The 26,409-nt window shown below is 43.9% G+C and overlaps 2 protein-coding genes across 12 annotated transcripts in view; one reads left to right on the forward strand and one right to left on the reverse strand.

Moving 5' to 3' along the window:
* The window catches only part of LOC142771998 (uncharacterized), a 371,379-nt gene that overhangs the window by 56,424 nt on the left and 288,546 nt on the right, over window positions 1-26,409 (reverse strand). For 3 of the 8 annotated variants that reach the window (XM_075874063.1, XM_075874062.1, XM_075874060.1), the window contains one exon: window positions 25,079-25,233. The exons of the other annotated variants lie outside the window; for them this stretch is intronic. The gene's annotated coding sequence lies outside the window, so the exon portion shown is untranslated. The remainder of the gene's footprint in view (window positions 1-25,078; window positions 25,234-26,409) is intronic. 8 annotated transcript variants of the gene reach the window in all.
* LOC119165552 (uncharacterized) overlaps window positions 1-26,409 on the forward strand; it is a 137,691-nt gene that overhangs the window by 20,965 nt on the left and 90,317 nt on the right. For all 4 annotated transcript variants that reach the window (XM_075874067.1, XM_075874070.1, XM_075874069.1 and 1 more), the window contains exons 2-4: window positions 5,188-5,324; window positions 5,385-5,452; window positions 25,937-26,020. Coding sequence is in view for 2 of the 4 variants with exons in the window: in XM_075874070.1 (XP_075730185.1) it covers window positions 5,188-5,324; window positions 5,385-5,452; window positions 25,937-26,020 (289 nt within the window). In the remaining 2 variants the exon portion in view is untranslated. The remainder of the gene's footprint in view (window positions 1-5,187; window positions 5,325-5,384; window positions 5,453-25,936; window positions 26,021-26,409) is intronic.

The following is a 26,409-nucleotide window of genomic DNA, read 5'->3' on the forward strand; positions in this document are numbered from 1 at the left end:
TATTGTGCGGTGGTGATCCACCTATGTGTGATAGATGTGGGGAATCACTCACCGTCAGTCACATCCTCATCCAATGCATCCAACTAGACTCCATTAAGAAAAGCATTTTGCGCTAGCCTACCGTGAACACATTTCACTTCATCCTAGGATGTTCATTGGCAAAGAACCACTTTTTAAGTATCACTCAATATTCGTGTTTTTAGCTGAAATTGAAAGCTTAAGCATCGTATATAAGGAAAACCCGTAGCATAACCTCTCCGCGGAGGTCGTTGCTGCTGTAGCTACTTTGAGAAGCAGCTGCCTCTAACCCCTTGCTTTTCAAAGAGGTCAAGGAGGCATGCGTGCTATTTTACAACTGCTCATATCATTACAACTGTACATATCATGGTCACTTAGGATTCATTCTCTCTCCTACATCAAATCGCGTATCACTGGCATAATTTTAAACTTTATACACATATTTTACGCTTTTATACCGCACGTGATTTGATGTCTTTATGCAGCCGTAATACACCTTGTCATCGCAATTGTTAGTGATCAATTATATCGCATCAAAGACATGGCGCTTTTTGGCCAACCATGGCCCTTGCGCCACGAAATTCCACTAATCATCATTATCATCATTATTGTCATCACATCGAAGCTCTCTTAAATTCTCGAAATATTTCACTGTTCTCGTATACATAATTGGACATTTCACCAAATATTTCCTTGCTTCGTTTGAAGTTCATCATGACTAGCCATAAGAGGAAATCTGTTCTTTCCGCTTGAAAAAAATGGGCCTTGTCTTGTGCAGTTGTTTGTACGACAACTGGTGATGCATTTTTAGGCTAGAACCCGTAATAACTCGTAATCGCTATACTTTTCTGGTACTTAGCTACGGAGCAGAAACATGGATGCTTACAAAGAGGGTTCAGCTTAAATTGAGGACTTCTCAGCAAGCGATGGAAAGGAAACGATAGGTGTAATCTGAAGAGACAAGAAGAGAGCAGAGCGGATCAGAAGACAAACCGGGGTTGATGATATAGCAGCAATCAAGAAGAGGAAATGGACATAGGCTGGGCATGTAGCGCGTAAGCCTGATAACCGCTGATCATTAAGGGTAATTTACTGGATGCCTTAAGAAGGCAAGTGGGTTAGGAAGAGACAGAAAGTTAGGTGGGTAGAAGAGATTAAGATGCTTGCGGGTTTAAAATGGCAGCAGAAAGCGTAGAACCGAGTTGTCTGGCGGAACATGGCAGAGGCCATTGTACTGTAGTAGGCGTAGTCAGTCTGATGATGATGGATTACTGTATATGGTGTCTGTTCGGTCACCTGACGTGGTGCCAGTGGTGGGGGTCCCTCTTTACGTGGAAGAATAAATCGGCGTTATGAGCGCTGGACGCAAGGGCATCCGCAGGACGCGCAACGTGCGAGAAAACAAATGCATGCTAAACGGAAGCAGATTGGTGTCGCAGCGATTCAATGTAAAAAAAGTAAGAGACACACACTTTCCACTTCTAAGCCTTTCCACTGCGAGTGTAAAAAGACAGCATACTCAGACGATAGCCACAGGCTTTCGCCGAACACCCTTTGGAACTTGCAGTGTTCGTTTATTTACCTTAATGTTTTCTGTCACCCACTATTTGTCGATTTTATCTAGACCCGTCTTACGTACCATCTACCTTTTCTCCTGGTCACAACAGAAGTTGCTAAAGAATTGAAATATTGGTTTTTAAAAGAGATCTTTGGCACTATTTAGTTTTGGAAAGCTAAATTCACATTCAGTTATTTATACCAAGTCAACAGAACGACGCTAGCAGCCGCAATGGGCAACACCCTTTTCTCTGAATCTGTTTGTGTGCAGTAAGTTTTGTTTACTTTTCGTCAGCATGTGTCTTCAGAATACTTGAACTGTGCATATCACCACAAGCTCAACACAATTTATTTGCTCTCCGCACCTCTACTTTATGTTTGAAATCATGGCTTCATGAGCAAGTAAATAGTGAGCTCAGGCCTGTAAACTGCAGGCTCTGCAACGACCTCAAGACAAGCCAGCATTGTAAATTCTTTACCGTGATTGCCTTCATTTCAGGGACAGCTTCAAGAGAATCAATATAATACAATCTTCAATTACCTCATAGTGTTCAGTTCTTCGGTTCGAAAGATTGTCGACAATAAGTCGCCATATTAAGTAACAACGCTGCTACTGATTTATTCATTATGAAAAATCCACATGATGGCCAGGCATGCTGAGCCACTTTGCTTGACAAGGTCTGTCTTTTGAGAAACAACGGCTAATTTGCATAGTGTTGCCCAGACATTTGAGCATGTTCCGAATGGTTTGGACTTCTGGATGGTTGTATTTTTGTACCATACGTTTGAAGATTTACTAGACTGTGTGAAAATGTGTGTTTCATACATGTAAGCGTAAATCTAAAGCCATGAATTCTATTCGAATAGACGACGATAACTCACTACTTCATTACCTATGACTAAATAAAGGAGGGACCACGGCGCAGTCGACGGCGTGCCTAGTTACTGCTGTCGTGGACTAAGAAGTCATTTGTTCAATTCACAGTGACAGAAGTCTATTTTTTTTTCAATTTGGTCTTGCAAAGTTATGATGGACCCTGGTGTAAAACACGTTCATGCCGAAATTTAGATTTATATGCGCGAGTATCAACGTTCACTGCATGACTGAAGGTCAATATTTACCCAAACAACATATAGGTAAAATAGCATGTCGTGTGAATGTCACATTAAACGATCTTTACACTTACATGGCGAAGGAAGTGCCTAAAGCTGTGGCACATTTGACTATTGTGGTTCACAACTTCGACGATCACAAACCATACATGCTTCAGTCATACTTGGGGTCACGAAGGCACAGAAACAAATATCACCTATTTCTAAACCTAGTTACAATGAGCTCAACTGATATAATGTTTCAAAGGAGATCATGAATTCACCCGATATGGTGCGTACAAATTGCAAGCCAACGAAAATAGAGCAATTCTTGTAGGAACTCCTAATCCCGGTTATCTTCATTGAGTCGTCATTACCAAGTAGTAATTTCCTCTGAAAACGAAAAGGAACAACCATAATTCTGCTAAATATCTAAGTACAGCCGCCGTTCCATTTCATTTTTCCTAAATATTCCATTTCACTCCCATAACTCGTCCCGGCAGTCCTTCCGCTCCTCCGACCCCCTTTACACTCTGTTAATTTTTGTTTGGATAAAAAGATAGAGCACGATACATACAGATAGAAGCACTAAGGCAAGAAACTGTCCCTTCAACACAATTATGCTTGGCAAAACGTCCGGTACAGCACACGACGTGTTTAAAAGCTTTTTCCCCAAAAGCCATCATCTTTCCTGGACTCTTTCTTTTTTATCTTCGTTCTAATACAAACAAAATAACTACTTTTTTTGCCTCCTTGCCATACTGTAACCTGTTAGATCCTGTTTGTCCTGTGTTTTCTGAGAATTTTATGATGAGAAAATTCTCTGACAATTTCTTTTAAAGAAACCATGCGTCTTCTGAGAATTAACATTAGCGATCCCACTTCTGAGCTGGGACAATGAGACGCTATTTTTCGTTCATGTTTGAAGCCACAATCTACTAGCGCTGAACAAGGTAGGTTTAATTCCAAATTCATCTGCTGACTGACTTCTGGTGCCTACGTGTAGGGAAATTGAGTGCTGTTGTCTGCTTTGTGGTATTGCTAAAGGAAGGAAGTGATTTTAGGGGCTAAGCTCCTAAAAGCGACACCCATTCGTCCCTCGTCGTAGTCGTAGTGTGTAACCGTTCTTACGCTTTGACCAGGAAGGTGGAGCCGGTGGGAGGTTTCTCATGTGCGTTGTTCAACAAGAAAAAATTTGCAGCGTGTGCGTTAACTGAAAGCCGAATTCTCTTGTCTCTCAATACCCATTAGCAGCCATTGGCATATACATTGAGCACTATCTGACAAGAAAGGGTTGCTACGTTATACTCGCTGGGCGTAACCTCCTTGGTTTTAAAAAGGTTTAGCGAGCGTTGGGCTGTAGTGCCATGAATACAGTGAACTAGTATATAACATGAACTCGAGGTGGTTAAAGGTGGGAAGTAGACACGAAGTGCAAACCGCAAGAAAGTAAACGCGTGCAACCTCTCGTTTTGTCCTTGGAACGTCCACTGGGTGGTGGTGCTTCTATATGCAGAATATATGATGAAAACATGCGAGATGGTGGTACTTGGAGTGTTGACTAAATGGACGAATGGACGCACAGACAGATGCATGGATGGACGCATGGATGGCTGCACAGACGGATGGACGCATGGACAGACGCAGGGGCGGATGCATGGACGAACGCAGGGATGCCCGCACAGATGGACGTGCGGACGCATGAACAGACGCAGGCACGGACGGGCGGATGGACGCATGAATGGTCACACTGACGAACGCATGAACGGACGGAAGCAAGAAGGAATGGATGAACGAATATAGCTCCCCAATCTCCATTCTTCACCCCGTGAATGCGCTGTCATTTTAAACAATTCCTTCTTCTTTGTTAGGCCGAATAATATTAATATTTATCAGATAATACTTTCAACAAAAGTATATGTCATGTTATCTCTACTAGTTCTTATGCAAGTACTTAAAAACTAAAGTGAACGAATAGAAAACTGATCGGCTGCAGCGACTGAATGTTTAACCGTAGAATTCGAAGGATGCAGTTAAGATTCGAAAAAAAAAAAGGTTTTGTAGAGGACTGCCACGCATTCTACAGTCCACTCAATAACTGGTTAAGGGGTTAGTGAACACAAGGTGGACATGACTGGGTCAAGGATTTAAAAGTGCACTTTCCTGAGGATAAAACAATGTTGCCTCTAGTACATCAATTAGTTTCTGTACTACAAATTCAGAATATTTTTAAAGAATGAATCGTATAGGTTGCCACATTATTTTTTTCTCAGCTCATGTTTCAACTTAAATGTCATTTATTCACTGTTTCGTTAAAACACCCGCCACGGACCTACGAAATCAATGAGTGCTGCATTGCATGCTGTGTTGTAACGACGATAAGCAGCAACTTTATCATTGCAGTGCTTGTGCATAGTATAACAAAATCATGCATCTGCTTACAGAAAAGACACCCTAGCGGTGTGGCCTGCTTTGAATCAGTACCTAATTTAGTTATTTTCTACTATTGCACTCTTCTAGTTCGTGGGGATGCCTGAGAAATTATGGACCGTCAAGACAACTAATACAGCACATATCAGATGTGAGGTTGACCAACGAGTGTCTATTAGGGCACTGTCCGTTATTTTTAATAGGTCTTACTTAACCAGAAATCACAGGTGAGTTTTTGCAACACTACTGCATTTCTTCTGTTAGATGCGTATTTTTTTTCTCCACAGGCGTGTATTACGGATACGGGGAGTGTTTGATAACCGTCGCAAGCGCCGGATGACTCTCTTTTACGGAGGTAGGGCTTAAATATGCAATCTTTATATTCATCAATTGACTAAGTGCTCTTATTCACTAATGTTTTCTTAATTGTGCACAATGATTTACTCTTTGATTTCGATGGCTGATAACATCAATAAACTGTATTAAATGACGCGGTTTATAACATTCAGGCAACATACCATTCCCCCTTGCCTCAGTGCTACTGTTTACATGCTGTCACGGCATACTTCAAAGATGACCTCCATGTCTGCCAGATCACCTTGCATGTACCACATGCACGTAGCATGAGGCATTCAATTTAGTACCCGAGAGCAATGTGACAAACCAGTGCGCAGCCGCTCTCTGTAATGACAAGACTAAAACGATCCAATGTCGCCTTCTCCCATGAGTATATCAACCTTCATGTTTTTTCTCATGGTATGAAGCGCTCGTTATAGAGTTAGATGCTCTCATACATGTGTCATGTAATAACAATTCAACAAATTCACACTTAGGGATACGCCTAACTATATATATATATATATAGACAGCGACGGGTCAATCCTTCACACCAGCTAGTATATTATATTTCTTGGTTTCGTTGCACTCATTCTAGCTCATGCAACCTTCAGCCAGTATCACTCTCTTTGGCGTTCGAGAATTTCTTTCAGCCATTAGCATAAGAAATGCAATTCCAAGCATCAAATGCTAAAGACAAAATAATGAATTGAGACACATCCTAATGGGTTCAAACGTATAGACAATACATGAGCAGGGTTTTTATGAAGTGTGCTCAAGAAGACTGGAATGTAGAAGATCCTCGGCAATTACAAATGCAAAAGGAAACAGAAAAAAACACTCAATTTGTAGTATCAAAATGTTCATCATCCATGTCCCTGAATGCACCAAGTATATAACTGCGGATATTTACGTGAACAGCATGGAATAGGGCAGTTTTCCGAAATTGTCAAGGGCAACACTCTGAACTGAGAAAATACAAAAATAATTTGGATATGCCACATTATTTGGTTGAGAGAGAAGCGTAGCGAGAAAGAGATGCAGATTTATATACACCATTTTGTAGCTGCAATGGGTTTTCTTGCCAGACGCTTTCACGACACTCAAATGCCTAAAGAATATATCCCTACGAAACGCAGGCGCTTATACCGAGCGAAGACGTTTGCTTCAATTAGCTGAAGCGCAAGTTTAGACGTGCTGTTGTAAACCCCATGATTCTTGACATTTGCTGCACTATGATGGAAAGAAATGTCATATACTACACAATCTATAGTCATAGCATTGATACGAAGTAAAATGGCCAAAAACTACAATGAAAGAGAGGACACACACACATGGATTCCTGTTTGTGTATGTATGTATGTATGTATGTATGTATGTATGTATGTATGTATGTATGTATGTATGTATGTATGTATGTATGTATGTATGTATGTATGTATGTATGTATGTATGTATGTATGTATGTATGTATGTATGTATGTATGCAGGTATGTATATATGTATCTAAAGGAAGAGAACAGACATCACCTTTGCTACGGGCCGGCTTTTGTATTCTGTTTCGCAGCATAGCCTAGTGCACGCTCGCGCCCCAGTGGCGCTGTCATCCTTACACTCGGCCATGACTGTGATGAAGTAGAACTAGCTGCCAAAAATGTCTCTGGAAAATTTTCGGGTGTGTCGCGGTGGTCTGTATATGGTATGTCATGACTGGTCTTGAGGAAGTGCCGAAGGCTCTGGAGGCCGGCACTCGCTGTGGCGTGTCAGCCAGTGGCGTCAATGATGCCTTTGGTGGTCGGCCTTGGCTGTTGCGTGGCGAATAGTCTTGCACAGCCTGAGTGGTCTGTCTTGTGCACGCCGCGATGCATCGAGTGTCGAAATCTCATGTTGCTGACAGTGACTGCCTCACTGCAGCTGCAGGCCTCAGCCACGCTGCGACTCCACGTGCTTTACAGAAGGTGCATCTAGCAGATAGCTCTCAAGATTAGGTGTGGGAAGCTTGTGGCTCTCATAATCTTTTTGTCGCACTCGTGAACGCGCTGTTGGGGAATTTTCGCCCCGTATGTCGGTGGCCATCAAAGTGAAAGTTTAGAAGAGATAAGCGCAGCAGCCACCGGGAACTCATTTTCAGGTTTTAGCTGCAAGGTCCTTGTGTGCGCCCTAACGTATTGTATTTCAGAGCTGCCGAGGTCAAAAGAGCTTTGGTCACCATTTGAACCATGGATCGACTTGGGCTTTAGTGACCGGCCTTCCTTGACAGCTTTGACAGACATGTCAGCTTGACTCAACGACACGTCACTTTGAAAATGCCAGGCATCTGACGGTTCCGGAGGTAGTTTCAATAGATTGGGTGCCGTTTCCGGTGGTTCTCGCATGCGCTTTTTCAGTGCACGCAAGAGGACTTCCGGATGTGTGGGAATTTTCAGAGAAGCTGATGGGTCTTGCATATAGGCATAGATGTCATGGGCTCCTGCTCTTCCGCTTTTTTTACAAAAGATGTATGTGTGAGAGCCGAGAAGAGATGGTAACGGCGTGTTCGCGTGTCTTGCTGGTTATCTCTGGAGCGTCACCAACAGTCCTTCCTTGTAGGTGCTCATGATCTGTGATGCTCATGCGGAGAGTAATATCGCGTAACAGCAGCTGTTTGGCGCGGAATCCTTCTTGTGGTCGTTGTGGGTGACTGCCGCGAGGCCATCTACGATGCTCTCGGTAAAAAGGCTGCGGGGTACATCTGTGCCGTCGATGTGGCTTGCCGAGGAAATAGCGTCACAGGAATGTGAAAGAGGGCGAAAAATGTTTTTGAACTTAGCGCAATTTCAGGCCTAGATTGCTGCCTTATTCCCTGGTAGGCATGCCTTGCTCTGGCAGCGTTGCGAAGGTGGTCGATGGAAAATATTCACTTGCGATATTCTGGCGAGGAAGGTGCTGAGAGAAATAATGGTCTCCACCTTCAGGAATGCCGTGAAACACCGGGAATGTCGCAAAACAACGGGACTGCTCGAACAGCCGACGATCGTGTAGCGGCATGCAAGGAACCGGAGTTCAGCGACAACACTTGATGGAGTTGAAATAGTAGCTCTGCCAGCACGCGTGAAATATCCGCACAGTTGCTCACCGAGCCACTTGACAAGCCCTTGATAGTAATCGCGGAATGCACGGCGGCCTCTGTGCTCACGGTGCCTGGGTAAATTGCCGAGAATGCGTGGACGGCCTCCCTTGTTATTAACACGTATCGCACGTTGGTGCGCTGCGGATGAGCCGTCACTCCACCGCGGTTGTTTAGTAGCTAAGGTACTCGGCTGCTGACCCGCAGGTCGCGGGATCGAATCCCGGCTGCGGCGGCTGCATTTTCAATGAAGGAGAAAATATTGTAGGCCCGTGTGCTCAGATTTGCGTGCACGTTAAAGAACCCTGGGTGGTCGAAATTTCCGGAGCCCTTCACTACGGCGTCTCTCGTGATCATATCGTGGCTTTGTCATGTTGAACTCCACAAATAAATCAATGCTGATGAGCCATCACGGAGGCCTAGACCCCGTCCCCGATAGGGGGGGGGGGCAGTGGCGGCAGGTGAGCAAGTATCGCAAGGGCCTAGACGCCGTCTTGCACTTACTAGAAGCTGCACTTACTGCGGCTGCACGGTGCCGAGTGCTTTGGATGAAGACTCGTCGACGTAGAAGTTTGTCTGGTGCAATCCTTTCGAATGTGCCATTGTAATTAAATGCGATAAAGAACAGCCAGCCTGAAATAACGGCGTTGTCTCTTTGTTCAATTTCTTTTGTTTGTATGTATGCATGTATGTATGTATGTATGTATGTATGTATGTATGTATGTATGTATGTATGTATGTATGTATGTATGTATGTATGTATGTATTGTTTATGTAGTCAATACTGCCGACTTTTATGCGAAGCCGTAGGCAGAATAGGGTGCATACTTATGTATTTTATATATCATTTTACAATAGAAAAAAATCAACAGGAATGACTTATAACAAATGCAATGCGTCGAGAGAAAAAAAATGTAGAAGAGTTCCAAGTAGTAAACATTGAAAACATCAGTCAATGTAACAAGTCTTGCCCCTATTAGACAGAATAAGCAACTTTGCCGAAAAACGCACCAACTACTGATCCAGAAAAACAATGAGCAAATACGAACAAAACGACTAATTTACTAAGGTTGCACGGCGGGCTAGTTGGTTATTCATGTAGCGCCGTGTATGTGTTCTGTGTTTTCTTCTCTGTTCCGTTCTGCATGCGCTATACCTCGAACAACATGACTAATAGACACAATAAGCAAAAAGTAACAGGTGTGAACAAAGTACCATACGAACGACCTAGTGCGCAATATAGCAAAGCAATAGAACTCATACACACAGAAGATCTTAGATGCAGTGCCAATTATAATAATAATAAGATTAATAGTCATAATAATAATAATAATAATAATAATAGTATTGTTATATAATGACAACAAATCGATTGAAGGATGAAAGGCCAATTCGCTACCGCATTCATGAATGAAGAAGCAGTTGTGCTTGATGCAGCTTCTTATGTGGTTCTTAAAGGGAAAAGAAGAGAAAAGTGAGCCCCGTAACTGTCTGCATCTGGTGCGACACATCAACAGTAGGTCACAAGTTATGGGGGTAAAATGGAATTATAAGAATAAGACTGAAGGTGCATATAGGGAGAGAGGAAGTAGAGAGCGAGACACAGGGACAGTGGACGACAGAAGTAAGAGAAGACAGCAAGATGGACACGGTCACAGGAGCCCGAGGACGGGGCACCACTTGGCGAGAGCTCTTGTCAGCGTCCGGAGATGGCATAGGGCGAATCCAGTCAGCCAGAGCTAAGCTGTCGTCGGGGATCGGCGTCAGGAGATGGCGAATGACCAGCCCAGTCGGCCAGAGCTGCACTGTTGTCGGAGATCGCGAGGGCCCAAATGGTTGGCACGAAATCCAGCGAGCCAGTCCTGATGCAGCTTGATCGAGCAGTGAGTTCCAACTAGTTACTGTTCGAGAGAAATTGATGTTTGGAAAGTTGTTGTCTTACATGAAAATTCTGAAATTTCTTGCTACGGTGCGACTATGTTGCTTGCAATTTTGATGGTTGAATATATTTGGGCACGGCGGCTATATCATTGGGCACGGCGGCTCTGCCAGTATGGCGTCTAATCCGTTCGTCTTCCTACTGCAGATGTTCGTGGGACCGGCGCTTCTCGGCATCGCTAGAAGCGCCGAACTACATGGATTGCCTTGGACTGCACTAGACCATGACGTCACCAGCTGCCACGCGCTTCCAAATACAACCAGCCACATGGATAATCTACAGTATCTGCCACTGCATCACCGGACCTTAACGTGCGCCGACCACTTGGCGCATCACTTCATACCAGCGCCACCGCCCACCAAGCTTATAAATTGCCTACCCGCCAGCACCGCAGCTATTGGGCACGGCGGCTCTGCCAGTATGGCGTCTAATCCTTTCATCTTCCTACTGCAGATGTTCGTGGGACCGGCGCTTCTCGGCATCGCTAGAAGCGCCGAACTACATGGATTGCCCTAGACTGCACTAGACCATGACGTCACCAGCTGCCACGCGCTTCCAAATACAACCAGCCACATGGATAATCTACAGTATCTGCCACTGCATCACCGGACCTTAACGTGCGCCGACCACTTGGCGCATCACTTCATACCAGCGCCACCGCCCACCAAGCTTATAAATTGCCTACCCGCCAGCACCGCAGCTATTGGGCACGGCGGCTCTGCCAGTATGGCGTCTAATCCGTTCATCTTCCTACTGCAGATGTTCGTGGGACCGGCGCTTCTCGGCATCGCTAGAAGCGCCGAACTACATGGATTGCCTTGGACTGCACTAGACCATGACGTCACCAGCTGCCACGCGCTTCCAAATACAACCAGCCACATGGATAATCTACAGTATCTGCCACTGCATCACCGGACCTCAACGTGCGCCGACCACTTGGCGCATCACTTCATACCAGCGCCACCGCCCACCAAGCTTATAAATTGCCTACCCGCCAGCACCTCAGCTATTGGGCACGGCGGCTCTGCCAGTATGGCGTCTAATCCGTTCGTCTTCCTACTGCAGGTAAGAAAAAATTACGAAAAATGCTATCGTTCAAGTTACCCGTTTTTGGTAGTGCTGCCGTGCCCATGGCTGTGTTGCTGTATCTATGAAACTGCAGTGTCTGTGCGAAAATTGCTCATGCTAGCCGGGGATATCGAATCAAACCCAGGCCCGGATTTAGCTGCCATTGCAAAGCAACTGCAAGCAATAGCGGCCGACATCAGAGACATTATAGAAGAGCGGCTAGCTAACATTGACAAAAAATTAGATGGCCTGGTTATACTAGAAGTTAAAATAGAATCTTGCCAAACTCAGATTGATTCTATGAGTCGAGCCATTGAAGTTCTGGAAAAGAAAATGGATGACTTGGATAACCGTAGCCGGCGCAATAACTTGATTGTTTACGGTCTCTCAGAGGTTGACGGAGAAACAAGCGATACGTTAGCGGACACCGTGAACACGACTATAATCAATGAGATACTCGAGTTAGATAAGGTTGCCATAGAACGGATACATCGGTTAGATAAACCTGCACCCAAAAAAAACACGGCCAGTAATTTTTAGGCTGTTGGACTGGAGAGAGAAAACAGAAATTCTAAAAAGAGGATTCAAACTGAAAGGTACTTCGTTTGCTATCGGCAGACTTTTCGCCGAAAGTACGAGAGGTAAGAAAGAAGCTATGGGATAGTGCGAAGCCAAACCGAGAAAACAAAGAAAAGGTTACCCTTTCATTTGACAAATTGTACATTGACAAGCGTGCATTCGTTTGGAGCGATGAAATGAGCGACAAGATACCGATGAAAAAAAACGACCAAAATGCAAGCAAAGGTTCAATGAAAGAAACCAAGCAAAAAGAAATCCTGAGCAAGCCTGCGACTCGAAGCAACGCACTGTTAAAGAGCTAACCTTGCTGAGCATAAATGCCCGGAGTATACTAAACAAGATAGAACAACTCGAGCATATATTACTTGATTATGATCCTGACCTTGTGGCTATAACGGAGACATGGCTTTCCTCAGACGTATCAAGCCATGAAATTGCTCCACCCAAACTACTCAGTTATCAGGAAAGATAGGCCAACTCGAGGCGGAGGGGTAGCTTTATTAATTAAAAAATGTATCCCTTTCACATGTTTGCCCGAGGTAGCAAGTGCGGAGGCTGTTTTTTGTAAGATAGCTTGCGACGGCCCGAGTACAATCACTGGATGCGTCTATCGTAGCCCGTCCTCCGGCGAAGACGGTATATCTTTCATCCAAGAATTTCTTTCGCAGCATGCACGCAGCAATCGTGTGATTATTATGGGTGACTTCAACCTCGCTGATTTTGACAGGGCTACTATGCACCACACGTCTCAGTCATCGAAAGCACTGGTTAATTTAATGCTTGATTTTAACCTTCACCAGGTACTAGCCGATGCAACACGCATGCAAGGAACCACTGAAAATATTCTCGACCTCGTCCTTCTGAGCGACCATTTTCTAAACGAGCAAATCGAGATAAGCGTTGCTGACGGGATATCTGACCACAAGATGCCTGTTTGTCGGTTGGTACTTGATTTTAAATTCACAGTTCGCCCTACCGCAGTAACCATTATCAATTATCAGAAAGCCAACAGTGACAGTATTCAAACGTATCTCGTGCATGAATTCCAACCTTTTTTTGAAACTGCCTCAGACATGTCCGCAAATGTAAATTTGTTGTGGCTCCAGTTCAAGGTCAATGTTTTTCACTGCATCAATATCTTTGTACCTGTGAAACACAAAAAAACCAACCTAAAAACCCATGGATAAATCGAGAAGTTATCCAAGCGCAACGTCAAGTAAAAAGGTTACGGCGGGCAGCGAGGATCAACCCCGCCAACTCACCAGGTAACGAGAAGTTATTAAATGCAGTCATGAGACTGAAAACAAAGACACAGCAAGCCAAACAGCATTACTTCAACGCAACCCTTCCAAACTTTATCACAAATAGCCCGCAGAAATTCTGGAGGCATTTTCGTAAAAGTCTTGAAGCGTCGTCTACAATAACAGCAGAAGAGAAGGTAGCGAAGTCGAATGCGCATAATGATTTCTTCCGCTCGGTATTCACGACAGATAATGGCATTTCACCTTATTTGGAACAGCACAATACTGACAAAATTTACGAAATTAACATCACAGACGCTGGAATTATGCAACTATTGCTTAACTTGAACCCGAAAAAATCCACCGGCCCGGATGACATACCGAATGAATTCCTAAAAAGATATTCAGAAAGGTGTAGCAAGTACCTCGGCCTAATTTTTCGCAAGTCGCTTTCAACATCTACCCTTCCGGAAGACTGGAAAATAGCAAAAATAGTACCAATTCACAAATTGGGAGACAAAAATGACGTTTCAAATTTCAGGCCTATTTCACTAACAAGCACGTTATGCAAATTACTTGAGCACATAATCCTGAAGCATCTAACTGTTTACTTGGAAAAAGTGAACTTTTTATCACCTCATCAGCACGGCTTCCGCAGCGGCATATCAACTATTACACAGCTAGCAGAAGTAGTTCACGACCTCGCACTATCAATAAACAACCACGCACAAACAGACATCATTCTGTTGGATGTTTCAAGGCGTTTGATTGTGTAGGCCATACTAAATTAATTGGGAAATCGGAAAACGTGATTGGCAAAGACGCAATATCGGCATGGGTAAAAGACTTTCTCTTGAACAGGCCCCAGTTTGTTGTCTTCGAAAACACACCATCTGAGACCGTACCTGTGACATTCGGGGTTTCGCAGGGGTCAGTCCTGGGACCGTTATTATTCTTAATTTTTATTAACGACATAACTTCCAAGTTCGAGTGCAACATCAAGTTATTTGCAGATGACTGCATTATTTACAGGGAAATTAATAGCTATACGGACCACCTAATGCTTACCACGTCGCTTAGTAAAATAAAGAAATGGTGTTCTGACTGGCAAATCACAATAAACATTTAAAAATCCGTTACCATGACTGTTTCAACAAAAAAACAGCCTTCTATGTTTACATACTTCATTATTGACATACCCTTAAGTAAGGTTTCGCAACACAAATATTTAGGAATTACGCTCAATTCCGATCTTAGATGGGATTCACACATCACAAATATTACCGCCGCCGTGTTGCGCAAACTGTTCTACCTAAAACGGTGCCTAAAGACGTCCCCCACTCCTACCAAGCTGTTAGCTTATAGAACGTTCGTAAGACCGCTTCTGGAATATGCAAGCACGATATGGTTTCCGCACTCGACTACCCTCGTGAAAAAGATTGAAAGTGTCCAACGAAAGGCTATAAGGTTCATCTACAATAAATATATACGGACTGACTCTCCCACTGACCTCTTGACTGATTCAGGAATAAAAAGTTTGTCAGTTAGAGCGAGGCACGCTCGCCTAAAATTCTTGTTCCAGCTAATTCATAACAGTTACAAGATTGATACGCATAAATACATATCTTTTTCTCAGACCCGCCCTACACGTCACAAACACGACCGCACCATAACCGAATATTCCTGCAGTAACGACACGTTTATGTACTCTTTTTTTTTTCCCATGGCAATACGCGAGTGGAATAAACTCGACCCCGTGATAACAAGCACTGACTCGTTATCTAAGTTCGTCAAAATGCTAGATTATTCAGTGTAGAAATAACACTTATTGTTGCGCTAACCGAACAGCACACGTGTAGCATTTCCAGCTCGCAAATCTGTTAATTTCTTGTGTATTTCGTTGCTGCAGCCTTGTATTGGAACTATTCTTACCTTTTTGATGAACTTGTTTCTTTGGTTTATTTTTTCTTCTTGTTACTACAGCTTGTAATATAGGCGTGTTTATGCGTAAAGTTGTGCAATTATTCTGTCTTTGTGTGCATATGTTCTTTTTTGTTCTTCCTCTTGAATCAAGCCTGCAGATTCACATGTTTCTTGTACACACATTTGTATGCCCTCCTGCTATGCTCTCGGATGAGAGTGGCAGTATTGTAAATAAATAAATAAATATTTGCCTCTATCAATTTTAGGTTAATATGATAGATCTGATTAAATAGCTCTAGTCTTTCACAGGCGTGCCTGTGCTTTAAGGTTTCCAAGTTGGAACTCTCCAAATGGGCTGAAGGGGACGTGCCTCTACTGTGAGCGTTGTAAACAAGCGTTACGCAATTTTTTGTACAGATTGACGTTTTTTATTATTTGCTCAAGTGTGAAGGTCCCATACAGCAGACGCGTATTCGAGAATGGGTCACACGTAAGTTTTGCTCGCCGACATTTATTTTCATAAGCAGTCTTGCCAATGGTTCTTTGAAAGTACCCGGGTGTTTTCATTGCCTTTTTCGCTTGTATTCTATGTGTTCATTTCACTTTTAATCAAAGGTAATTATAACACCTAGGTATGTATAGCTTCGAACGAGACATATATTGTTATTGTTATAGCAAGAGGTAAAAGGCAAGGGACATTTTTTCACGTGTAATTGTCATAGCAACAGTTTTTATCTATGTTCCTCTTCCAAGTGAAAGAACATCAGTGTATTGCATCCAGGGATTCATTTAGGGTTGTCAGGTAGTTAGGGTTATTGATGACATGTTAAAGGATGTTCTGATCTGCGAAAAGTCTTATTTTATTGAGTATGTCAAAGAGTATGTCATTAATAAATACCAAAAACAGAAGTGAGCCAAGAATGGAGCCTTGAGGAATCCCTAATTGAATGTTGTTAGAGTGGAGCTTACGTCTTCTACAGAAACACTTTGGTACCAATGTGGAAGGTATGGCCGAAAAATGCTAATTAAGAATCATTTTTGAGGATTGGTTTTAATTTTATAGGCAACTTCTTTCGGGAAATGCGATCGAATGCTTTTTCAAAATCAAGTAATAACAAATGAATTTGACTATAGTTATCAGTTACCTAAGGTGACAGTGAGGCTGTGATTTGACTCGAACAGTTGTGTCGTTGTAGATAACGCTTTCCGGAAACCGTGCTGCCACTGGTCTGTGATATTAGCCCCAGGGAACGCCAAGTTGTGTTTAAACATTGCGTGTACAAGTAATTTTGCATATGCACACAACGAAATAGGCCTTTACGATGCTTCTAGGGACCTATTTTCTAACTTAGGGATCGGAATACCTTTTGCATATTTCCATTCACTCGGGACTTCGCCACTAGACAAATATTTGAAAAAAAATTTGTGTTAAATATTTGGTGCACTGATCCACCTAACGTAAAAGGAACGCGTTGGGTGTAGAATCAGTTCCAGGTGATTTTTTTTTCAATGTTTAGCACTAATGACAGCATGCCCTCTTCAGAAACGCTAATGTTGTCTATGGGGGGGTATATCGTCTAGTGATGGGAAAGGCAGAGCGATTCCGTTATCATTTGGGAACAACGAGCTGAAGTAGTTGTTCACCTACTCTGCAATATCTGGTAGTAGCGAAGTCACCGGCTTGTAGCGAATCGCATGAATTCTTTCGATATTGGCAAAAGAACCTCTTTATTTGAACAAGAAACTTCGGGGGGCGGAGTAATCCTCCAATTATTATTATCACCGAGGAAAATTTCTATAATCACACACTCGTATGTATGTATGTATGTGTGTGTGTGTGTGTGTGTGTGTGTGTGTGTGTGTGTGTGTGTATGTGTGTATGTATGTGTGTATGTATGTATGTATGTGTGTATGTATGTGTGTATGTATGTGTGTATGTATGTACGTACGTATGTATGTATGTGCTTCTTTGCCACCTTCAAAATGCGAAGAATTTCTTAGCCACCTTCGGCGACTTTGCATCTATCTATCATATATCTATCTATCTAGCTAACCATTTACGACTTTTAGCCCTCCTGGCCATTTCGATGACGGTATCGATACCAAACTTGGTATGAAATAACATCACTGTACGGAGAACATATATGACTAGTCTTAACATGAGAATGCTGACATGAATGCCATAAGCGTCATGAATAACATTTCATGGTCCTGCAGCTCTTGCCGTAGTTTTGTTCACATGGCATGTTGCAAAACTTGTATGGTATGACATGCTTGAATGGCGAACACAAGCGACAGACCCTAACGTGAAAATCATGACATGCATGTCATATAGCAACATGACTACACGCCACCCTCATGATGCACTTGTGGCCGTTTCACTAGCTTTACATATGCCAAATTTGGTATTACGTGACCACAATGAATGACGAAGATAAGTGAATGGTGAAAACAGGATAATCATGAGATACATGTCATGTGCAATCATGACTACATGCCACAGTCAAGGGGCCAGTACATTTCGACGTGACGCGGTGCGCGTGCTCACCGGCGTTGACTTCGTCGGGTCACGCCGGCGTTGACACGCGAGGCACCGGTCGTCCTGCCATATACATGCAGACGAGCGCCACGCTGCATTGCTTTGACGCATGCGCGTTTCTGCGCATACGGAGTTATCTGTCACGAAAAGAGGGAGACGCAGTGTTGTCTGGGTAATGCATCGGCGCGAAATGCAGCATGTCGCATTTTCGTTGACGCGCGCGCACGCTGTGCCCAGCGTGCGCGCACGTCAACGCTACTTTGTGGTATAGGCACCCGACAGTGAACCAGAGGGTGCAACAAAGATCTTTTGGTCACCTCAGCATTGTTGGTACCAACCACCACGGATACTAAGAAAATGGAACGCTCGCCGAACACAGTGACACGCTGAAGTGTTAGTGCTCTCTTTCACACGTTTGCAAAGAACGCTTCCTAGGTGCTTACATAATCAGCCGTGACCGCTTGCTCACAACTAAAAAAGAAAATGATATGCACGTGCAAGTTCGGTTTTGCTGCGTCTACTCACTAGGCTACGCATTGAAGACTCGGTTTTGCTGTGCCTACCTACCGGGCTGTGTGTTCTGGCGCTACCATCAGATCTCGTAAAGTGCATTGCCGGGTGCCTATAGTGGGCCCTGCACGATGTGCTCGAGGCATTTTTGGTAGCTCCACATATACCAAATTTGGTGTTACGTGACGTCAATAGATGGCAAAAGCATATGACTGGTGCAAACACGATAATCCTGACAAGCATGTCATGTAAGAACATGACAACATACCATGCTTATAGCGTGCTCGTGGTAGTTTCGCTGGCTCTACATATACCAAATTTGGTATCACGGAACGTGAATAGACTACGAAGGTAAAGTACACATTCAAACCAGATAATCATCACACGGAAGTCGTGTACGGCATCATTTACCTCCAACTCGTAACGTTTTGATGATTTTAAAGTGATATATCGAACGTTCTCATTCGCGTTTCGCATAACATCGATTCCCCCTGTACGTGGAATTTTCCAACTTTATCATGCCTTGTACCTCGGATTATGCAATACCAACATGCCCAGTGGCTCACCCTTACATCATAGTTGTTCGCCCTCATCATTTATTGTGCATTTATTAGAGTGCTTACCAAGCACACTAATATGATTGTTTCGTAGGCGGCAATGAGATATATGAAGCACAACACAACAGTAACAGGCAACGCTACCTGACGATTAGCTGCCATGTAGAAGCATTCACCTGGACTAGCCAAACACATTCACTACTTCATCAGTTAGTATGCATAAACTATTTTTAAAGCAACTATCGAACAAATGACTGTCACCAGGCAGTGATAGTCAGCTCTAGCCAGCATCAGCCAAAGCTAAAAAACAATAAGCAATTTATGAAACTGCTGCTAAACGCAAGACAACACTTACTGAGAGCAATCAACGGTGAGCGACAGCTCCGTGAGGCTGAGAATTCGGCAAAATAAATTAAGTGCGAAAACCAGGTATGACAACCCGAAAATCATGCTGTGCAAATCTTGCGCTGATTCTGTGCGGTAGTGTTGCCACGGTGATCCGGTTTACTTACCGCATCGTGCTCGTTGCTGACAGCATTCATGACGCTGTCCTTTTGGTATGACGGTGTTGGGTGCAAATGTATGGCTATGATCACGGTATGGCTTTATTTTGCGTAACTGTACGTTCTATATTATATAGCATATAATACCTTCGCTGTGAAACTTAGGAAGGCACTGTGAGTAATATTAGTAAACGAAATAAATAATCAGATCAATATCATTTCTCATGATAGGAAGCCACTGCCGCTTTCCTGCGGTAGAGTTGAATGCTGTGCGGCATATCTTGCACATTCGTGCATTGAGAAATCTTGACATTCGTTCAAATGCAATCATATAAAAGTTTTGCTGACTCTACAGGAAGTATGCAGGGAAAGATAACTTGATAAAAGATTTTCTTTCGATTCAACTCAGTAACTCTCAATGAAATTTTGCACCAAGTACCAGTATTCCACGAAGTTTTAAAGACGATAGTTTTTCTTGGGGACCTTCGGCGCAAAAAGTTTGGTCTGTCTATCTGTACATTTGTCTGTTTGTCCACCCTTAACAGTGCTGGGTATTCTAAACCGCACCGGACGATGCACCAAACGGGCGACCGCATCCGCTGTGCCCACGAATATTGCTCAAAATTCAGCGTACATACATGCGCGATTGTTAATTAAAAAGGAAATATTGCGCATATCTGAGGCACCATAACAACACGTATATATTCTGTATGTGCGTCTTTTACTAGAAAAGGCACACGTAAGTGATTTTAAGGGTCGTAGCGTTTATTGTGGTGCGCTGACCATGCAACGCTTGCATGGAAATACAAGTGTTTTCGATGCCTGGCTAAGACGACACAGTGGTGGCCCCTGCTAGTCGTCTTGCGTTTTACACCTTATCACCCCTGAGATAAGCGCACGCCCGTCTCGGAGCCATGCCCTTCGTTTTATAAGATAACTGTCAGATAGCGCTTTTGCCTCACGTGTGACGTGACCTGACGCGCTCGTTCGCCTCCGCTGCACGCTCAAGGCACTCTAACGCAGCTCCTTCAGAATACTATTCTCCGATTTTGTTGCGCAGAACATCAAATAAACATTTTTTTCACTCTCTCCAGAAGCAAGACTATCATCTTTCGACGACATTTGCAGTGTAACGTACAGCTACACCACCATTTTTTATGTTATCGTTTGCATTGCGCGAAGAGCATATACAAATACGATGGCGGTGTAACCTTACAGCGAAGATAGCACGTGAACGTCTAGTTGTCTTTAAATGCAGCGTGAGTCGTATATTGTCACGTTCCCCGAGCTTGGCACCTTTGTGGCGAGATCAAGCAGTAGGGGCAAAACCAGCTTCCCCAGACGTAGCAAATCCAAGTCCATCTGGCAAACTACTTCACGCTCCCGCTCTCCCACGCGCCTGCCATCAGCCAAACGAACGAGCTACGTCGCCATGGTAAGTAACTCGAATAGTGGCTGCAGCTTGACCTCTACATCGCCGGAAACCGCATCCATGGAGGCCCTCGAAGATAGACTGCAAAACCAGCAGATCAAGTTCTAGAGTTAGCACAGCCAAAAGCAAAACTAACAAAGCCTTATTGGCAACCTGCTCCAGAGTAAAAAAAGACATCAAGATGTCGTAGACAAACTTTTTCAAAAATGCCAGGAGCAGCACAAATTTCCTGAAAATGTGCAACAACAATGCCAAGTGGTAGAAGACAAAAGCTCGCAGCCGGGCAATATGCTGCCTAAGGCGGATTTTCAACCTCTTGTGAATGCCAGGTGAACGATATTGCAGGAAACTTCTATGACAAACATACAAGCCACGATGAAAAAGATTGTCCAATCAGCAATTGAAAAAACGGCCGCAACCTTCGAACACAGAATCACCACATTAAATGCCAAGATTGACGGGATCGCTGCACCAATCAACAATATAAGGAAAACTTATATCACCGTGGCACAGCTTGACACCTCCGGCAACTCACGCCAACTCAATTGGAAAAAGGCGCGGGCGAACAGCTGCCACCCCTCCCGCTCTGTCTCACTCACTCGCGATCGCCGACGTGGCGTCGAATCAATCGAAGATGGCGAACGGTTACCATGAGTTAAAAACAAAGCAATCAACTTTACGCCTATGGCAATGGAACTGTAGATCGTACCGCCCACGACATAAGAGCCTTCAAGAATTCATCAAGTGTAACCAATCCCACATCATCGCACTCAAGGAAACCAACACCCAGGACGTCCGTCTGCAAGGATACATGACCTGTGCACAAACCCAACGCACTACCATACTTGTCGAGAAAACTCTTTCAGCGCAAAAACATGACGTCGAGCAAAAACAGACGGAGCACATCCTCATAGAACTTCTGCCAGAATGAAAGAGGCAGAAAAGCCCATTCATACCCAACGTGTACAGCCCCCCTCGAGGCCATCAGATTTCGATCCCTTCGTACGAGAACTCGGGAAGCGCACAAAAGGCCACCAGATCGCCATAGTGGGAGACTTCAATGCCTCACACACGGCATGGGGATATCATATCACCACGGAGAAAGGCTCTAGGGTGCACGATGTCGCCCAGCACCACGGACTAACATTGTAGAACGACTCTCTCCAGAAGACGAGAATCGGGAACAGCGTCTCCAGGGACACCATTCCCGATCTCAGCTTCACGGCTAACGTCACCCGGGCAGAGTGCAGTGTGCTAACAGAAACCTTAGGCACCGATCACCATATCCTCCAACTTGACGTAGCGCACACTCGGTGCCAGACCAAGACAGGAATAGCGTGGTTAACGACAAGGAATTTCTATAAGGATGACCTTACTGTTGAAACCACTATACCTTGCATTGAAGGAAACGCTTGATCAAGAAAAGTACCGAACTCGCAAGTTTGCGCGAGTCTAGGCAGCTCTGCGGAATACTGAGTAATAGTCTCTTGCGGCATTTGTGAGCGGCGATGAAATGTGGCCTTTTCGCCGATAATGGAGAGTTTAGGAAGAAAGTGGTTTCGCAGTAAGCTTAGAATTCTTCAAAAGACTTCTTTGCGGGAGTCTCAGGAGACGTTAACGACTTCAACAATGCGTACGTCTTCGGTCCTACTAGTCTTATCAAGGTATCAGCCTTCTGATCCTCCGAGACTTTGTTAGCACGCAAAAATGCTTGGAGGCGTTCTTCATAACTTGCCCAATCTGCTGAAGAGTCATCGAATGGTTCTATTTGCCCCAAGTGCGCCGACATCGTTTCACTGACTTCTCTTCTTGTGGCAGTCCACCAGGGTCCCAAGATCCTCGTCGCCAAGAACTATGTCGTGTTACAGGGCTTCCGGGTATGAAGACGCCGCCAGTACTCAAACATGCCAGCAACGTAGCGATAACCAAGAGTGCCGAAAGAAAGTGCCCCCGGCCCTCCGCACGCCAAGCGCTTTTATTCACATCGTGGGCGAGGGTGTTGCGATATGGGCCGCGTGACAGTGTATCGCACAAGCGCGCGTGTACAGATATGCGACACATACGTATCATGATTTTCAAGTTATGATCAATCAATTATGCTGGTCATACAGTCGTGTTACGCCATAAAGATTTATTATCAATACCGTTTTCGAAATGGCCAGGAGAGCTAAATGTCGTAGGTGGCTAGATAGATAGATAGATAGATAGATAGATAGATAGATAGATAGATAGATAGATAGACAGATAGATAGATAGATAGATAGATGGATAGATAGATAGATAGATAGATAGATAGATAGATAGATAGATAGATAGATAGATAGATAGATACGCTCGGGTCGGCGAAGTTCGCTTAGAAATGCTTCGAATTTAAAAATGTGGAGCTGATGGGTGTTCGAGATTTACTTGATAGCCGTAGCTGCGTCGCTGGCCGTGGACGAGATGGATCAGCTGGGTTGTCGTGCAGTTTGCGAAGTCCGGCGGATGTTGACGTCCGCCTAGGTAGCTAGGACAATGTTGGTCTCCCGAACATTAACGTACGCCCAGGCCAAAACGTCTTGTCAGCTCCAGATTCTGGCACAGTCTGATCACTTACGTGGTATTAGATGCGGAAGCATCTTATACTCGCGCCTTGTAGTGCGCCGTCCGCACCGCTTATCGAACATTCGACAGCTGACGCGCGCGCATGCGCCGTCGCGCCGTCGCCCACTCTTCCACCATCTGTGCATCCCTTCCTCCTCTACACACCGCGCGCGCTTCACTCCTCCACCATCTGTGCACCCTTCCTCCTCTACACACCGCGTTCGACATCTACAATTCTCCTGATTCTCCAGTGGACGCGCATGTGGCGTCGCGCTTCGAGAACATTCAACAGCTGACAGTGCATGCGCCGTCGTGCTGTATATATACTCAAGGTCGGCGCTCGCTCGCTCAGTTGCCGCTCGTCGGTTGGTTTGTACGGCGCGTCGACGTCCAAGGTCGCGGTGAAATGAATTCCAACGAATTCACAAACACAATGATCGACGTCCCTTCGACCAGGGCCGCCCTTTCGCATACGTGTGTACGTGTTCACTCATTTAACACCCCCTCCTACAACCACGTTAACCAATTTAGCCATCGACCCAAGTAAGTCGCAATTTAACACCCCATTTCACAACCACGTTAACCAATTTAGCCATCGACCCAAGTAAGTCGCACTTTAACACCCCGTTAACCAATTATATGCTCCGCATCCTCCTCAGTGTTCCCCCGAGGGAAGCTGCGGGCAATTTTTTTTTCTTCTCCCAATTTTTACGTGCCACGTAAGAACGTGAGGTGGCGCGTCTTCATTTGAGTTGTTACTGCCGTATGCGTGCTGGCACGTTTCTGCCGCTGTAACGTCGTAGTCGTCGTTGCACGGGCTTCATGTACAACATGACAAATAGGTGGTAAAAGAAATATTTGTTTAGGAACACGGAAAGAAGAGCGGAAAATGAGTACACAAAAATGAACACGAAAAGGAGTGAAAAAACAAAGAATGTACAGCAGAGGGAGCTTTTTCTTCATATTGGCTACTTGTGTGACTCGTCAGCGTACACCAATGACAAATATGTATCCTGTATAATTTTTCTTTATGTTCCTAAATATGTGTGACATAACTGACTGCATTGCACGGATAGCTGCGTATTGTTGCTTAGGTCTCAAGCGTCTTTGACCTGTAATCACTTCAAGGGTTTTTGGAAATAAGGAATGTAATATTAACACTGAATATGATCATACTATTATTACCAAGCATATTATTAGTATTATTTAAGTCACATTGTTAAGCCTAGTGAATAACTTTTCATATGTATGCGCACATTACTTTTGCAGGGTTCAAAACAAAGGACTTGGAAAATAATAAAAATAAAGAAAACGTGAAATTGTTTAATACCTTTTCATTTATTTTTCTATGGCCGCAGACGTGTTTTTATGACTATAGATATCAAAGCAGCAGTGGCTAAACATCCAGTTGACTCAGGTTTTTATTAGTGCAATGTGTTATCATGTAAAATGAAACTATGGAGCCCTTTCCATGTAGGCGCCACTTTCGCTTGAAAATTTCCTATCACTGAAGAGTTTAGTGTTTTTAACGAAAGCATCCTTAAACTTCACTGGTTGTTGCACCAAATGTTGCAAACAGCAGGCATTGCAAGAATATATTCAATAGTACAGAAAAGTAACTCGAGTGTGACGTTTGTTTTGAGCAAAAATAACGTAGTTGCTCACTTTCAAGTTAAGCTGGTTGACTCTCTGGTTTCTGTTTCACCCTTGACTTTGGCAGAGTTTGAATACTCCTGAATATTCACCACACCATCCGTTTTCGAAGTCTCAAGGCGGCGATTGCGGCTGCGCACCTCCAAGGGTTGTTATGGCCGGAGCGCCTGTATCGAATGAATTAAAAGTTAATCATTTAGATTTACACTGAATGCTGCAAATGAAGTCTCTAGTCATGTTATTTGGAATTCCTGGTACTACAAGAAATGTTGTTATGCAAGCCGGGAGTAAACTTTCTATTTCCACCATATTTCAGAAACTTGATATACATTTCTGGAAACACATTCTTTGCAAAATTACGCGAAGAGTGCAGCCATAACACGTCCCACGCATTGTGTTTTCCTTGAAAAATGCCCTATGCTTCTCGTACATGTCTTTCTTCAATGTACCCGGGAGTAGAGAGACGCACCACGTATCTTTACTCGGGGGCGTTGGCGACATTCACGTTAATGCCTAAAAAACTGTCGTTTTAGGCTTCCTTTAGAATTGTGTACTCTGTCACATTTCATGTATGTAGACTGAGCCCAATTATCAGTTCTTTGTAAAGTAATAAATGAGCCAATAAGTAATAGAACCATTCATGAATAAGCAGCAGAGTAAGGCAATACAAAACTACCCAATAGAAATTTTCCCTTTCTGTTAGCGTGATTCGTCGTTTGCTTCAGAAAAAAGGTTTCCATGCACTGCAGTGCGATCATTCATGAAGCTCAAAGAGCTAGTTATAATTAATGTTTTTATTTCATGGTTGCGTTATATGAAAGTATACACGCTCGTCTTTATATTAGGCTTCTCTTTTTTTTCGTTTTTCAGACACCTTCTTAAGCACTGAAAAAATGGTTTACATGGATCCAGACAAAACCTGCGCTGTCTTCAAGGTCGAGTCACTAGTAGACTGTACGTGTTCATGAATTTTCACATTTACATATTAAGACTATATTTAGTTATTCCCTCAAGTGAAACGAAACTGTTGAGGCCACGAAGAACAAGTAGAAGTTGAAAGGACGAGTGCAGACTAACAACTCATTTTATTTTAAAATGGAGCTGCCACTTCCGTCTACACTCGTGCGCACGAAAGTCACTTATACTAGTGAAGGTATTTTTTCCTGCCCTGAAAATTCAAGCCTTTTTTATGTAGGAAAATGGGAGGTTCTCTCACGCATATACCTGAACCAAAGGTCACGATTAGAGACGCTTCCACTATTTATGAATATTAAGAGGTCTCTCAATTTTCATCAATATAAGGGAGGATGAAAGAAAACGCCGACAAGCAGCTTGACTAGTTC

This window comes from Rhipicephalus microplus, chromosome 9 (assembly GCF_043290135.1).
Source record: "Rhipicephalus microplus isolate Deutch F79 chromosome 9, USDA_Rmic, whole genome shotgun sequence".
Classification (NCBI taxonomy): domain Eukaryota; kingdom Metazoa; phylum Arthropoda; class Arachnida; order Ixodida; family Ixodidae; genus Rhipicephalus; species Rhipicephalus microplus.